Source organism: Plasmodium brasilianum, chromosome 11 (assembly GCF_023973825.1).
Source record: "Plasmodium brasilianum strain Bolivian I chromosome 11, whole genome shotgun sequence".
Lineage (NCBI taxonomy): Eukaryota > Apicomplexa > Aconoidasida > Haemosporida > Plasmodiidae > Plasmodium > Plasmodium brasilianum.
In genome coordinates, this window is record NC_090124.1 from 2534450 (window position 1) to 2550661 (window position 16212).

The 16212-nt window shown below is 18.8% G+C and overlaps 2 protein-coding genes across 2 annotated transcripts; both read left to right on the forward strand.

Moving 5' to 3' along the window:
• Positions 1-9975: 9975 nt before the first annotated feature.
• MKS88_003979 (uncharacterized protein) lies at positions 9976-10973 on the forward strand (the record flags this gene model as incomplete). Its single annotated transcript, XM_067217118.1, has 2 exons — positions 9976-10059; positions 10185-10973. The coding sequence occupies 2 exons, from the start codon at positions 9976-9978 to the stop codon at positions 10971-10973; spliced, it is 873 nt and encodes a 290-aa protein (XP_067072785.1).
• A 3296-nt stretch (positions 10974-14269) lies between these two features.
• Positions 14270-15169, forward strand: MKS88_003980 (uncharacterized protein; the record flags this gene model as incomplete). Its single annotated transcript, XM_067217119.1, has 2 exons — positions 14270-14356; positions 14492-15169. 2 exons carry the CDS (start codon positions 14270-14272, stop codon positions 15167-15169), a joined length of 765 nt encoding a protein of 254 aa, XP_067072786.1.
• Positions 15170-16212: the final 1043 nt, after the last annotated feature.

A 16212-nucleotide genomic window follows, 5' to 3' on the forward strand; every position in this document is an offset into this window, starting at 1 on the left:
TATACTCTTCGGCTTTTAACGATATATTGTAAATGCATCTTGTTTTGTTGGTATTTGTGCATATTTTTTTTGTGTTAAGTAAAAAACATAATATAACATCTATAAAATACGTTTTATAAAAAATATGTTACAAAACATAATTATTAAAAAAATTATTATAGTGCACTTTTATTATCTTATAGATAATATAAAATTGAAGTTATAAATATATAATAAACAAAAATTATTATTGAAAATTGATTATATATATTCATTTACTAGCTTATGGAACTATATATTTGCAATTACAATAACTTGATAGTATTATTTATTTCTAAATTTAATTAAGGTATTATTAAATATTGAACTGTATAATTTTATGTATGTTATATTTAAAATTTATAAAAAAATAAAATGTATATAATTTTTATGTATTACATTATTATAATATTAATTAAATGAATTATATGTAAACATATATTAATGTATAATATATATAAATTCTTTTTTTTTTTATAATAATAAAATATTATATATATATGCACGAAGTTATATTATCATTAATAGTAATGAAAAAATATACATTTTTACTCTAATATCACATAGTTATTATTTTTTGAATATATTTCTTATTTTTCATATATATAAAGATATGGAGTAAGGACATAATATAATTTTAAAAATATATATAAATTTGAATATTATCTTTATTCAAAATTAATAATATATAAATATATATAATGCTCATACATTGAATAGAATGAAATTCCAAAAAATATAGATTATGTATTTTTAGATAATTCTTAGATATATAATTTTTATTTTGGTTACATAAATTTTATATTGTTAAATTAAGAAGTGCCATATTTTTTGCGCAAGTTTTAATTAATTAAGTGTAATGTATATTATTTTATATATGAAAGTTTTTCTAGTAATTTTCATGAATAAATTTTATATATTAAATTTTTTTTAATGGATTCAAATAAAAATTATAAGATAATTTTATTATGCGTTTTAGTTATCACATTTACTTGCAATTAAAAAGTATTTTTTAACTATTAAAATAACACGAGCATGTTTTTTTGTTTGAATAAATATACTAAAAAGATAGAAAATATGAGAATTATCAATGCGAATTAATCTGTATTGTGAAAGTGAAGAGATTTATAATAAAAATTTTAATATAAAATATTTATTTGTAATTTTTTTTTATAATATTAATTATTACGCTATTTTATTAAAATATTTTCTTTTGTTTATGCAATATAATATGTAAAATAATTATATTATAATAATATTTTTTTTTTTGAATTATACAATATTTTCTTTTAGTTTTATTTATAAGAGATAAAAAAGAAATATTCTATAAAAATGAAAAAATTTGACGTTATATTAATTCATACTGTTACATATTTAGGTGTATATGAAAAATAAAATAACTAAATATTAACTTATAACACAATGTAAATTATTACATAAATTATATTATCATAATTTTATTCCCATATATCTATCAGTAGGTGTCTCAAATCTTCAATATTAAAAATGTAAACTTATTTTAATTTTTGTTTTTTTTTTAACAATTAAAGAAATTTATTATATTATATATTTTACATAAATATGTATTCAAAAATTTTTATCTTTTATTTTTTAATCATCTATTAATATTTAATAATATTAATAATTGATAATTAAAAAGGTACGGTTTATATGGAAAAAATTGAGAAATGATATTAAATTAAAGAAAAAACATTCCTACCGGGTGCAAAAGAGAGATGTATTACTAAAAGACTCTTTAATATAATGTATAAAAACTATTTTAATTAGAACTGTATAATTAAATGAAATATTATCATAATAAAAATTTTTCATATCATTTAAAAGACATATTTGTAAATTATTTATTTTTATCCCTTAAGATCATTAGTTTTCCATTTATATATATTTTTATAGGGTTCATGAATTTTTTATGACACAACATTCTCGTTTATTACAGTGCCGAGGAGGGAAACTAGTAAATTATATTGAGTAGATTTAGCATTGAAATAGAAAATTAAGTTAAATTTTCTACGATCAAAAAAAAAAAAGAACAATGTTTTTTTTTAATTGTGCGTGTTACTGTTGTTCTTTTAATTATAACTATATTTATTATTTTTTTTTTAACCTTGTTTGAATTTTTTTTCAAATGTGAACATACGTTTATGATTAAAAGATACAAATTACATATGTATATATTTCTAAAATGTTATTTACTTAATAATTTAACTTCTCATTTTCATCTCACTCTTTTATCTCTCCGTTTTACCTCAAATTTTTTTTTTTTGCATTTAATTTTCTAAAAATTAAAATATAAAATATTATTAAATATAAATAAAATTATCGCATGCGAAAATTTTCTGAAATAAGATAAAGCATAACTTGCATTTCGTAATTGTTACAAAGTTCCTGAATTGTTAGTATTACTTTGGTGTGTTATAACAATTATTATGATATATGTAAATATAATTCTAAATTTTGCTTTATTTTTTGTGTTTGGTGTATTGCTTTTCATTGTAGGTCTAGATATTAATTGAGTTTACATGCATAAATTTTAATAATTTAAAAAGAAAGAAATGCAAAAATTAATAATATGCATATGTAAACCTTATAAATATGGTAATCCTAAGCATTTCTATATATTTTTTTAGGTTATAGGTATATGTATCAAGAAAACCTATTCATCCTGTAAGGTTTTTACGCCTATAAAGTAGAAAATAAAGAAGAAGCAATATCATATCTTACGAGATGCTGCATTAGTGACTCAAAAAAAAAGAAAATAAGAAAAATAAAAAAAAGTAACATAACAAGAAATGTTATTTATAATAATACAAAATATATAACTATAACAGTAAAATTTTGGAGTGATTTTTCTTTTCCCCTCTTCTTTCTATGTTAACAAAGCAATTACAAATTTTTTTTTAAGGAGGAAGATAGATCTACATATACATATTTTATGAAAAAGAGATAAAAAGAAAAAAGGGAAATTTAACTGTTTGCAACGTTTCTTTAATTTATTATTGCTTCCCATATTTGGTATAAAAAGCTTAAAATCCATAAAATAAGAAAGTAATTATGTACTTTCTGACATATTACAGATATTAAAGTAGAAAACATTTGTTTTCAAAGTATTTATTTGTGTTAACAATACTGCTATACTGTGTACATATATGTGTGCATATGAATGTGCATATGTACATGTGCATATGAATATGTATGTATGTAAATGCTTATAGGTGAATGTGTAAATACGTATACTTACATAAGGTAAGGTATCCATTTACATATTTCAATACATATGCTTTGTATATTTCAAAAAATGAATCTTTATTCTTAAACATGAAAAAACACTTTGAATTATATATCTATATTATTAACAGGGTTGTAAGAAAGTTTTCCAGCCTAAAGAGAGAATACATAAAAATAATAACTAATTAAACAAATGAGATGTATTTTTTACTTTTGGATTTATCTATTTCATTTTACGAAATCATTACAGCAGTTCCTTATTATGGCTTAGGTTGATATATATATATGAAATTTTTTTTTTGTGTTGTTGTACTCGTTATGTGTGATACGAATGAAAGAACACATAAGAAAAATACTTTCGTAAAAACAATAATGCTTATTTAATCTATTTAAAGCAAAGTAAATTGAATAAGGAATTTATCATAGAATGACAATTTTATGTTAATAACTTAAACAATTTGAGGAAATAACTAAGTTAATATATATGAACCTTAGTATGAGAGCATTGTTCATGATTAGATGCTTATCTATGCATACAACGCTCACGCATATATATTCTTTTTTTGTTACACTCTTTGTCTTTGTATGTGTTAGTTTATTTATATTAAAAATCATAAAAAGGTAATCATGTGTACATATATATATGTATACAATCTTTTGCACATTGGAAATTTATTTACATGATATTAATGGCATTACCAACTTACGTTAATCCGTTATAGATGTGAACAAATTAGAGTAAGTTCATTTACAAAGGAGAGAATGCAATGGAAGATAAAATTCAGATAAATGAAAAGGGAAAAGAACAACAATGAATAAAGTTCTTTGAAAAAGTTACTTTTCTTACAGATGTAAATAAAGAAAAAGGATAAAAAAATATATACTATGAGTAATTTGAACAATGAGGTTTTTAAATTGTCTATTTGGAAAGGAAATTCATTTAACTGTAGCCCATTCTATGTTTAGTCTGAATTGCTAATGTACTTTTGATAATCTCTTTTAAAGATCTTTATAAAGATATTAGTTAATGCATTCATCGTAAGCACGACGAAGCAAAAAAAAGAATATAAATAATACAGAAGTATAAAGAGTAAAGGTATAAGCGAAAACTTGAAAGTTATTAGTTCGTCGTAGTATGATAGAAAACATTTAGTATAAGTAAATAAGTGTACATATACACAAACTGTACTTATATTCTGATACATATGTTCAAATATTCAGTATAGTTAAAAAAATATGCAAAGAAGTACACACATGTACTACTAAAAATATAAACAAGGATATTACATATGCAAGTTTTCATGTAATGAATGAATTCATATGGAACACAGAAAAAGGAAAAAATTATACATTAATTTTTTTTTCCTGTAAGAATTACGTTAGTTATATGCAAAGAAACCAAGGCACAGTAAGAAAGTGTTAAATATATTTTGAAAAAAATAGATTAATTAAAAAAAATGTTTGTAAAATTCTAGATTAATTTAAAATGCACATGAATAAAACACATAATGGTTCTAATTTATTGATTATTTTAATACACATATGTTTTTATGGACTTGCTTCAAAAGAAATCATATTGTACTAGTATTGTTGATAAGATTCAATAGTTATACTATGTGTGATACTGCAAAAATATTACCTAATATAATTATGTGAAAATAGTAATTTCAATGAAAATATGTATAGAGCGAATAAATTAATTTTTAAATAAAATATTAACATAAAAAAACACATATGACTCATTATAATATTAAGAACACGCTAAATTAGAAGTAACCTAATCCATTATATCATACGTTGTATATATGATAAATGATTATTAGAATTGACATTTTATCTACAATAATTTTAAAAATATTATGGTATTAATATAAATATATATGAATTAATAGATATACATATATAAAATAAATAAATATATTTAATTGTTATACTACTTCATGTCGTACGTGTTCACTCAGGAAATAATATATTTCAAAAAAAATGACAATTTTATATTTAATTTTCTTTCATTTTGTTGAATATGAACAATTATATAATTTAAATTGATGTGAATATTTTTAATAGTTCGAACATGCATAAAATAATTTAGGAAAAAACAAAAGTCATATGAATTTTCAATTATATTAGTTATATGTATATTTAGGAAATAATTATATAAATGAATATTACGATTTTACCTAATTTTTATAATTATATATTCTCTCTAATAGATGATATTTATTATCATGTTGCGCCATTATACATTTTTATATAAACACAAATTTGTACATTTTTACAAATGGACATCCAGATGAGAGAATTATTTAAAGATACTGAAAAACAAATCTTTTTGAATGTAGTTATATCTATGTGTATGTATATATATACTACGTAAATATGAAAATCTGAAATAAAAAAGACTACTATCTCATTTGTGTGTAATATTAAAATTTAATATGTATTATATAGTCTATTATAAATTTAAAGATTTTATATATTGTTTTTTAATTATTTTTTAGAAAGGAAATTTGTTAACTTACATTAGTTTTAATTTATCATTATATCATCAAAATAATATATATATACACTGTGTTTTTATAACTATCTATATTTACTCTATTCAAAAAGTATTATGGAATATAACTGTTTCTGCTTTTATAGATAGATTTTACAAAACATCTAATTTATTTTATGTTAATATATGTAGTTTAATATAAGATTATGGGTAATATTTATTATTAAATAAATAGAAAATAGATAAGTTTTTATCTCCGTAAAAATGTCAAAATTTGAAGAAATGCATTAAATATTTTTCTAAATTTTATTGTATATTTTTTTATATCTTATTTCATTGTATTTCTTAAGGTTATTATTTTTTTTTACAATGATTTTTTGATGGAATTAATTTTTAAGTAACCTATTTAGTAAAAGTTTTATTTTATTACATTTTTTTTTTTTAATTTTTTCATTTCTATAGAACCTATAAATTAATATTTTTTTATTTAAAAAATAACATGATAAGAAAATATAAATTATTTAATTCTTAGATTTAATAAATTTTACTTTGGCGATGATAAATAAAATGCATTATTTTAAATTATATAACAGTTATAATATGTCATTTATAATAAGATGGAACAAACATATAAAAGTGTTAAAATGGAAAATATTTTTTAAAACAGAAAAGTTTGTACGTAAACTAAATCCTTGAGTATAATTTTTATAAAATTACAGTATAAATTCTCTGCATGTCGTAGGTTTATATTACATGCTATGTTAAATATATGCCCTATAAAAAATTTGTCATTTTTTGTTTCCGTTCAGTAGTATTAATACTATTGTATACTATGCAGCAATAAATGTTTTGCAATTATAAGATGATTATTTTAAGGTATAAACTATATAATAAAGTAAGCGTATTCTTAGGATGGTAATGAACAAAATAAATGAATATATTCCTAGTATAAGCTAATGTACGTATTCTCAGCGCATATATTTTTTTTATTTTAATTATGAAATAAAATTCATATGAACTAAAATAGTTATTTTATTTTAATTGTCTTATGGAAATTACTGCTAATAAAAATTTAGAATTGTCCTGTTAGACCATTAATATATATATATATGTATATTTTTTTTTTTTTTTTTGAGCATTTATGAATAATATTAGATTTAAAAAAAATGATTTATATTATGGTTCTTTTTTTATAACGTTTTTGAATATATTTACAAAAATGTATTTAAAATTAAGTTTGCCTTTTTATACTCTATATTTTTACTTTATTTATGTAATTTTGTCCTTTTTTAAAATATAATATAACAATGTAAAAAAATATACGTATTTATCGCTATTTTGTAGATAAACTATTATTATTTTACTTAATTAAATATATTGTAGCATTAAATTATACTAATATGAAAAAAGACAAATAATCCTTACCTCTATTTTTTATTTGGAGTTGTTCGAATTTATATTATGAGATGTAATGATAGTATAGATAAAAATTTGCCTTATATTTTTTGATAACTCACCTAAAATATACTTATAAGTAAATATTCGTTATACGTAAGTAAATTTATCATATCATAAATAATAAAAATATAATTTTTTTCATTGTAGTGTACCTTAGATAAATCTTTAGATAATTAGAGCAGAAAGGATCGAACCTTAGACTGAACAACTGACATATTATTATCAGAAAATTAGTAAGGTACAAATAATATACTATTAAAGATATATTATATCAATTTGGATAAATGATAAAGAGAATGAAGATGATTATGTTAAATGGGCTTATGGTTGAAAAGGTTAGCATAAGGTTAAATATAATTCAAATACTATATAAAATAAATTAGTCAAGAAATGAGAGTTTATTATATGAGTCATTTGCAGTGATAAATATATTTTTGTTTTTGAAAAACAATTATATAGAGGATTTAGTTATATATATTAATGCCGAAAATATATCAATACTACACACAAAAAAAGTATAAAATATTCATCATTTATGAGTATCTCATTATTATTTACTATATGGGAATATTTTCATTTATAATATTTTTGTTAATTTTTTATTTCTTATTCCGTTATTAAATATATTGTTTATTAGATTAAGTGTTACAAAGAAAATTATTTACTCTAATAAGGTATAACTTAAATATAGATAATTACTTTATATTGTTATTTATTGGCTATTTATAAACTGGTAAACATTTTAAAATAAATCATTAGAATATGAGAAAATTAAATTATACCCTATTTACATTTCATATATTGTTTTCAGAAATAATATTTTTCATGAACCTAATGAAATCTTTCTATGTACTTAATGATATTATATTTTTATTGAAAACAACTGTTGTATAATTATAATTCTATTCTTATGCTCCCTGAATATATAGAAATACATATAGATATACAAAGTAAAGGAAAATATATTAAATATTTTTAGTATTTAAAATGTTTCAAAATTATCCTTATTATAAAAATAAATTATATTGACGTAATTTAATACTCTTATGCATTGTATATATATATATTTTTTTCTAAACATATAAATGTAAAATTGATATTTCTCTATATTTACAATATAAATGTGTGCTTTATAAGAAAAAATTATATATATAATATGTATCATGCATATTTTCATTATGATAAATATGTTATGGTTTAATTTAACATATAAAATCATAGTTAATTTGACTTCATTAATCTAGTAAAGTGATTTTTATTTTTAAAAATTATATTTTTTTTATTTTATATGGTTTTAAGTGATAATTTGAATGATCTGTTAAATAAATTTTTGTATATTAGTTTAAATTTCAATATATTATGTTACTCTTCATATAATAAAATCAAAAACATATTTGTTTTTGTGTTTATATGTATTTTTTATTTAAAAGTATATATAAAAAGTCATATTTATAAAAAATTTATTATGCGAAATGTATGTTTCATAACCTATTTGATGTAATCATTTTTGGAATAAAATTTCTGTATTGTTCATGTATGAAAATATGAATAAATAATAATGTAATTTTCCTATAAAGTGTCAATTATAAGTGGAATATTATAGATTTAAGAATTCTTGAATTATTATTTTTAAATGAGGGCTTATGAATTTCTAACATCACTTTTTATCTTATATAATTGTTGGAGCTAACAACTATTCTAAAATATTACTTAAATATAGGTGAAATATATAATGATATCAAAAAACCATATTTATTTTACCACTGAAATAGTTAAAGAACTAAATTATATTACCCATAATATTCTTATGTATTATACTTTGTAAAAAATTACACTATAAATAGTTATTTCTTTATTTTTATATTTCTTATATATATATATATATATAACACTAAAAAAAATACAAAGTAATATAAAAAAAGGTCGACAAATTTATAAATTTTTCTTTTATATAGAATAATATAAATTATATCTAATTGAACACAATAACCTTGGACAATTAAATTAATATGGTAAAGGATTAGTTTTTATATACCTTTTAAATATATACTTGTTAAGTGAGTTAAGCGATTTTCTATAAATTTGTTGTTATAAATATGTCACAGATCATTAAATAAAGTAAATATTTATTAAGAAACCAATTATAATAATACAAAGAAAATAAAACAAAAAGTGCAAAATATTGTTTTCTTCATTTATTATTTTATTGTTATAATAATTAATATTATTCATAGTATAACAAGTTTTTCCATAATATAAACGTTATAAAGTTATAAATGTTAATAAGAAAATGTCAGTTAATTCAGTAGTACTTCAATCAGTGCAGAGAATAATGTATTGTCTATATTCTCTATATTCTATATGTACTCTATAGTTAGAAATATTATAAAATCATATATATGATTTTTTTTTTTATTTTGTAATTTAGTAAAAATAATTATTTTATTAGCTTACTACATTAAATAAATAATTTATATGTTTTGAATATTTATAATTGAATTTATTTTATATTATATTTTGTAAAGTTACTTTATTATAAACAGTATTAACATAACAATTTTAGAATATATTATTGCACTTATATATTTTTTTCTTTCTTATAAAACAAATTACACTTATACAATAATTTTTATAATTTTATAATAAGGCAAAAAAAATTAAATAAGTAATAATATAGTTCTATAGGATTAAAAGTATATTATATTATTCTTAATTTTATCATTTCGGAGTTTATTACCGTATTAAATACTTATATCATGGAACAAAAAATTAAGTCGCTGTTATTTATTAAAATTATTACGTCTAACCTATTAATTTGGATATGTCATTATATTTCTACAGTATAATATCACTATTTAAGGATATGTGTGCTAGTTTTATTTTTCGTATTTTATTTTTATTTGTTTTTGTTTTTGTACGAATTTATACATTTGATGAATAATCTTTTTTTTTATTTTTTTTTTAGAGTGAATTTAACAAATCGTTAGTTGAAAGCTACAATAATCGTAGTAATTTATATACAAGGAATTATCGTGTAATGGTAAAATATAAGCGCAATAAGGTTTCAACTACTGTATGTTTAAAAGAAGAGATACAAAATGGAGTACAAGATAAAAAAGATATAACTAATAATGAAAAATGGGACGAAGATAAAAAGAAGCAATCATGTGAAAGTTCATCTATGAGTACGAGAGGCCATAAGAAAAATAAAAAAAATAAATCATGTATATTTGAAACAATGAAATATTCCAATTTAGAAAAAAAAATATTCAAGGAACTTGATTACGTAGATTTTCTTAGAAACAACAGAACAATTAGTAATAAAATTTACAAAAAAATAATGCGTAAAAAATGTTCATTAAGGATCGTTTTGCCTTTATTATTGTTATTATTTTTATTAATATCGTTTATATTAGATCTATCAAATAGTTTTGGACTCGTAAAAGGGTTGCGTGAAATATTGAATTTATACGCTAGTAAATTTTGGTACAGTTCTTTACATTCGTTTTTGAAGAAATCGCCTTTAAATTGGTTATTTAAGTCAGGGGATAAATTAAAATATAAAGTATCACGCGGGCCTAATAATGTGAGTGTTGTAGAAGATTATACTTATGTTTATCAATTTTTTGACTTTTTATTATATGTCATACCTTTCATTATATTAGGTGTCACAATTATATCAGGGGTTATTTATTACCATAAAAAAGTTAAGAAATATGAAAAAATTAAATTCAGGAAAAGATATAATGAATAGAATGTTATATATTTTTTTATGCAATGAATTTGTTAACATAAACAAACATATATAATATCTTTAGTTATGTATTTATTAATTTTACCTGTTATTACTTAAAATTTACAATTTTATGAGTAGACCTACCTATAAGTGTCATGTTTTGTGCACTGTAATCTAAAAATATTATCTTTTTAGTATTTTTCTTCGTTTGAATTTTTTCATGTTTTTAAATGTATACTTTAAAGTATTTTTTCAGTTTAATTAAATATTATGTTTTAATGTATATATATTTGTACACTTAAATAGGTTTTTATATAAAATATAAATTTATGAGTTATAATTAAAATATAATAGGATAACTCACATAATTTTATTGAAGTCCTTATTTAATTTATATTTGAACTATAAGAAATTATACTTTCTATTTTTTCTCATATTCGAGAATAAAATTATTATTTATAGGAGTATTTATAAAAAGTGTATTATTGTTTTTATATTGTAAATATATGTTTTGTATTGCATTTAATGAAATTAAGTGAATATACATTGTTGTATTGATATATATAAGTAATGTTATTTAAAATAAACTATGCAGTTTATCTTTTTATATATATAAGTTTTATAACAAAAAAATGTATTAATACAAGCGAAATATCATTTTGAATGAATTAAATAAAGTATCATGTTAATATTAATGAATCACTATAAAAATGTTTTTATTAGTACAATATATGATATAATCCAATCATGTAAAAGGTATACATATATGAAACGTTTATAGTTTAAAATTATTATATATATAAAATCAGTGTTCAGGGAAATAAACAGTTCTATAGCAACAAGTATTAATTGTAATCATAAAATTAACAAAAGATCATTTTCTTTTCCTTCAATTACTTGTATATATTCATATAAACTTATATAATATTTGAGCATATAGTATAACAAATGGATTAACTTTATAGATACATGTAATTGTAGAAACATTATAAATCATTATATTATAAAAGACACATAAATAAAATCATGAAATTTTATCAACATAATTTATTATTAAAATGTAAAGCATTTGTTAATGTATAATTCCTAGGAGTATAAGAGGAAAAATGTAACATTTTAAAGGAAATATAATAGAAGAACGCATATTATGCAAAAGTTATGGATTAAATTTCCGCTTTAAATGTAAGTATATTTTTATTATTATTTAGAAAAAAATTATATTTAAAGAAGAAAAATTAAATTCATTATATTAGGTATATTATTGAAATTATTATTTATTAGAACAACAATATATTAAAATAAATGATGTATTTAGTATTATGCAGTAACGAAAACATTATCGATTATACATTGAATGCAAGAAACATTTCAAAATTAACAGGAAGATATATATATATATATACAGCCATAATTCACCTTGTATTTATTTAACTAGGATAAAACTAAACATATTTTAATGCATAAAAACTGTTTACATACTATACTTTAATTCTAGAACAACATAATAATTTAGATATGTATATAAATAATTAATAATAAATAATTTTGAAAAAATTTGTAGAACCAATGACCGTTTTTAATCATGATAAATTCTTAGTACATATAAATATTTAGCACGATTTCATTATATATATGATATCTTTTTAATAAGTTATATATGAATTATTATAAGTTATTAAAATTGGTTAATTTATAATATAGATGGATATATTAACCTAAGTTAAAGAGTTAATAAAATTGTTATAGTTTCAACAAAATTAAAAAAATTAAGAGCATTTATAAATTAACAACTCGGCAAATGATTTTAAGCAATGAAAGTAAAATAATCATGTTCATAAGCTGTTTCTTTAAAATATATATGTAGAATTTTAACATTAATTTTTTTTACTTTTTTATAATATCTTAATTATTTCAATTGAATAGTAATATTTTAGAAAAAAAACAATATAATTTAATAATTGATGATTAGAATAATATTTTTTTCTAGATAACAATTATATACGTATTAGATTCTATTATATAATAATTAAGAAAGGGAAATATATAAACACAAAACATCCTAACTCATAATGAAATTTTTAACGAAGCAATATTTATGTATGTTCATTTTTTAAATTATATCTCTAAACTAAATTACTGACATTATTTATTTGTAAAAGAATAAATAAAAATATGATATGTTAGTTTTAAAACTGTCAACATAAAATTTACTATATCATATATTTCGGTAAATAATTCTATCATCTTTTATTATTTGTTGTATATATATTATAAACTGCAAAATGCTATTTGCAAATATATTTTATTTGAAATATATTAAGATGAACACAATTACATATAATATTTATATATTAAATTCACACCTAATTTCCATTTTTTGTCTTTTATTTTCTATTAAGTTAATATATGTTATAAATACATATATTTAATTAAAAAAATATAAAAAAAAATTAAATCTATATATTTTATACGTTTCATTTAGAAAAAATGGGGGTTAATTTAACTTCACTGAACATAATAATTTAAAATATTATAATGAATAAAAAAATTTTTTGTTCTTATTTACCTTTAAATATATGTATCTTAATGGACTAGATAGAATAATATAAATTGAATTTTTTGAAAAAATTATATATAATAAAGGAACACATGAGCTCAAGTAGTAACTAATGAAAGTGTTATAAAAATTTAATAAAAAATGTTATACAGAATATTGCTATATTTATTTATTAGTACAATTATTGCTATTATTATATTGTTATAATAACTAGTATGATCTAAGAAAAATACAACAAATTATCCCAATATATAATTATCGTAGAGTTATAATTATTAATAAGATATCATCCTTAAAATTATCAATTATTGTTTTAATATGTAAAAAAATATATTATACATATATAAATATTATCTATATTCTCTATTGTATAAGAACTCTATCAACGTAATAATATATAGCATATTTTTTTATTAGTTTACTCTTAAAAGATTTAAGGAAAAATTATTTACGTAGTGCACTACATGAAATAATTGTATATTTTGAATACTTATCTATGAATTAATATTATTTATTTTAATAAATCATAGTTTTTTTTTGAAATATACTAAGATAAAAATATATGATATATTTTTCCAGTTATATTTATTTATTGATGTGGTAAAATGTATTATATTTATATAAATTTAATTATTTACGAATCAATAATAAAATTAAATTAAAAATTTTTTTTTTTCAATATTATCTCTAGAAGTATATTATAATATTCTTAATTTTTTTACTTAGTGAATATATCAGACTATTATATAGTTAAATCATGGAACAGAAAAATGAGTTACTCTTATTTATTGAAGTAGCTTCGTCTATTCTTTTACTTTGGATATGCCTTTTCAACCATGATGCAGTATGATAATTTTATATAAGGATATTTATTCATATATTACGCATGTAATTTTTTTTTATATATTGTTTCTTTGCATTAATTACTTATTCTTTACATAATAAATATTTACGTAATTATTTTTTTTTTTTTTTTTAGAACATTTTTAATAAATTGTTGGATAAGAACTGCTATCCTTGTGAAAAATTAGATACAAGAAATCGTAGATTACTAACAAAATATAGTAGGGACAAAATTTCAGATGTTGCATATTTTAAATCAAATATATTACATAATGGAGAATATGAAAAAAAAGATATGTCTAATAATGAAAAAAAAGTCAAAGGAAAATTCCAGAAATGTAATAGAAATTCGTTAAGCAAAGCTCAATTTTATACAGAAGTTATTGATTCTAATAATGGAATGTTTGATGGAAAACATTTCCATTTTGAAAAAAAATGGATTAAAAAAAAAGATTATGATCATTTTCTTGAAAAAAAAAGGAGAATTTGTGCTATAGCTTTAAAAAAAATAAAATTTAAAAATTATGGATATATAGTTGTTATGTTTATCATTTTTTACTTGTTTGCAATAGGAATACCCTTTTTAGGAAAAATAGATTTTCTCAAAGATGGATGGAAATCGGTTGAAGGTGATAATATATGGAAAACATTGTGTAAATTTGTAGATGACTGGGGAAAAACAGCAAATTCTTATATATTTTTAACATTATTTGGTATACTTATAGTTATATCGATAATTTTGCTTGTGAGAGGAATTTGTAAGATCTTAAGGAATAATGAAAAATATAGCAAAATTAAATTGATTACTGAGTAAAATAAATAATAGAGAACGTATATTTTTGTGTAATTCAGTCTTTGAATTTAAGTAAAACCTGTAATATATTTAGTTATATTCTTAATAAGCATGCTTAAAATTTCTAATATATTAAAAATTTACATGAATATAACACGTCTTTTAAATACACAATAATATAAATATATGTTCTATATTTTTTTGTGAAGTTGAACCTTTAAAATTTTTCCTATCATTGTTTTAACATATAATTTAAGTTTATCTAAAAATAATTATTATAATAATTATACTTGTACATATAAATAGTTTTCTGCGAAAAATATATGTCTGTGCTTCAAAATGAATAAATAGTAGAATTTTTAGTATAATTTTATAGATCTCATATGAATTATATTTTAATTAACAATTAATGTTTTCTATTCTGTAACTTATTTTTTTATAAAATCATTATTTGTTAAGGTAATTAAAGAAAATATATGATTTGATTTAAATTAACAATAAATATGTTTTGTTTAGTTTATAATAAAACTATGTGAGCACGCGATTTTGCATTGAAATATATATAGAGATATATTTTCACACAAAAACATTGTTATTATTTATTTTATATAATATTTTATATGAGCTATATGTAGGAAAATATATTTATCTAAAAAATATTCTTATAAGTCTTTTGGTGTTTTTCTTATTACATAATTATTAAAATATAAATATATAATAAAATAATATCCTTTTTAAATATGAAAAATTTATGACTGTTTTATAATTTTTGCATTATGAAACTTCGTAATTATTGAAAAGTAAAAACTAACTATTATATTATTATAATCCCTGATTGTATTGTTGATTCTATTTTTTATAAATTATTTTAATATATATTATATTGGTATTATATAAATATATTATATATTTATTTTATTTTTTATATCATTGAAAAGTTAAATTTGTGAATTAGTTTTAAACAGATATTAATAGGTAATATTTTCATTTATTTAGAATGTAATAATTAAAAATATACTATAAATAAAGAGAATATAAAATTTTTATATCAGATGGAATAACTG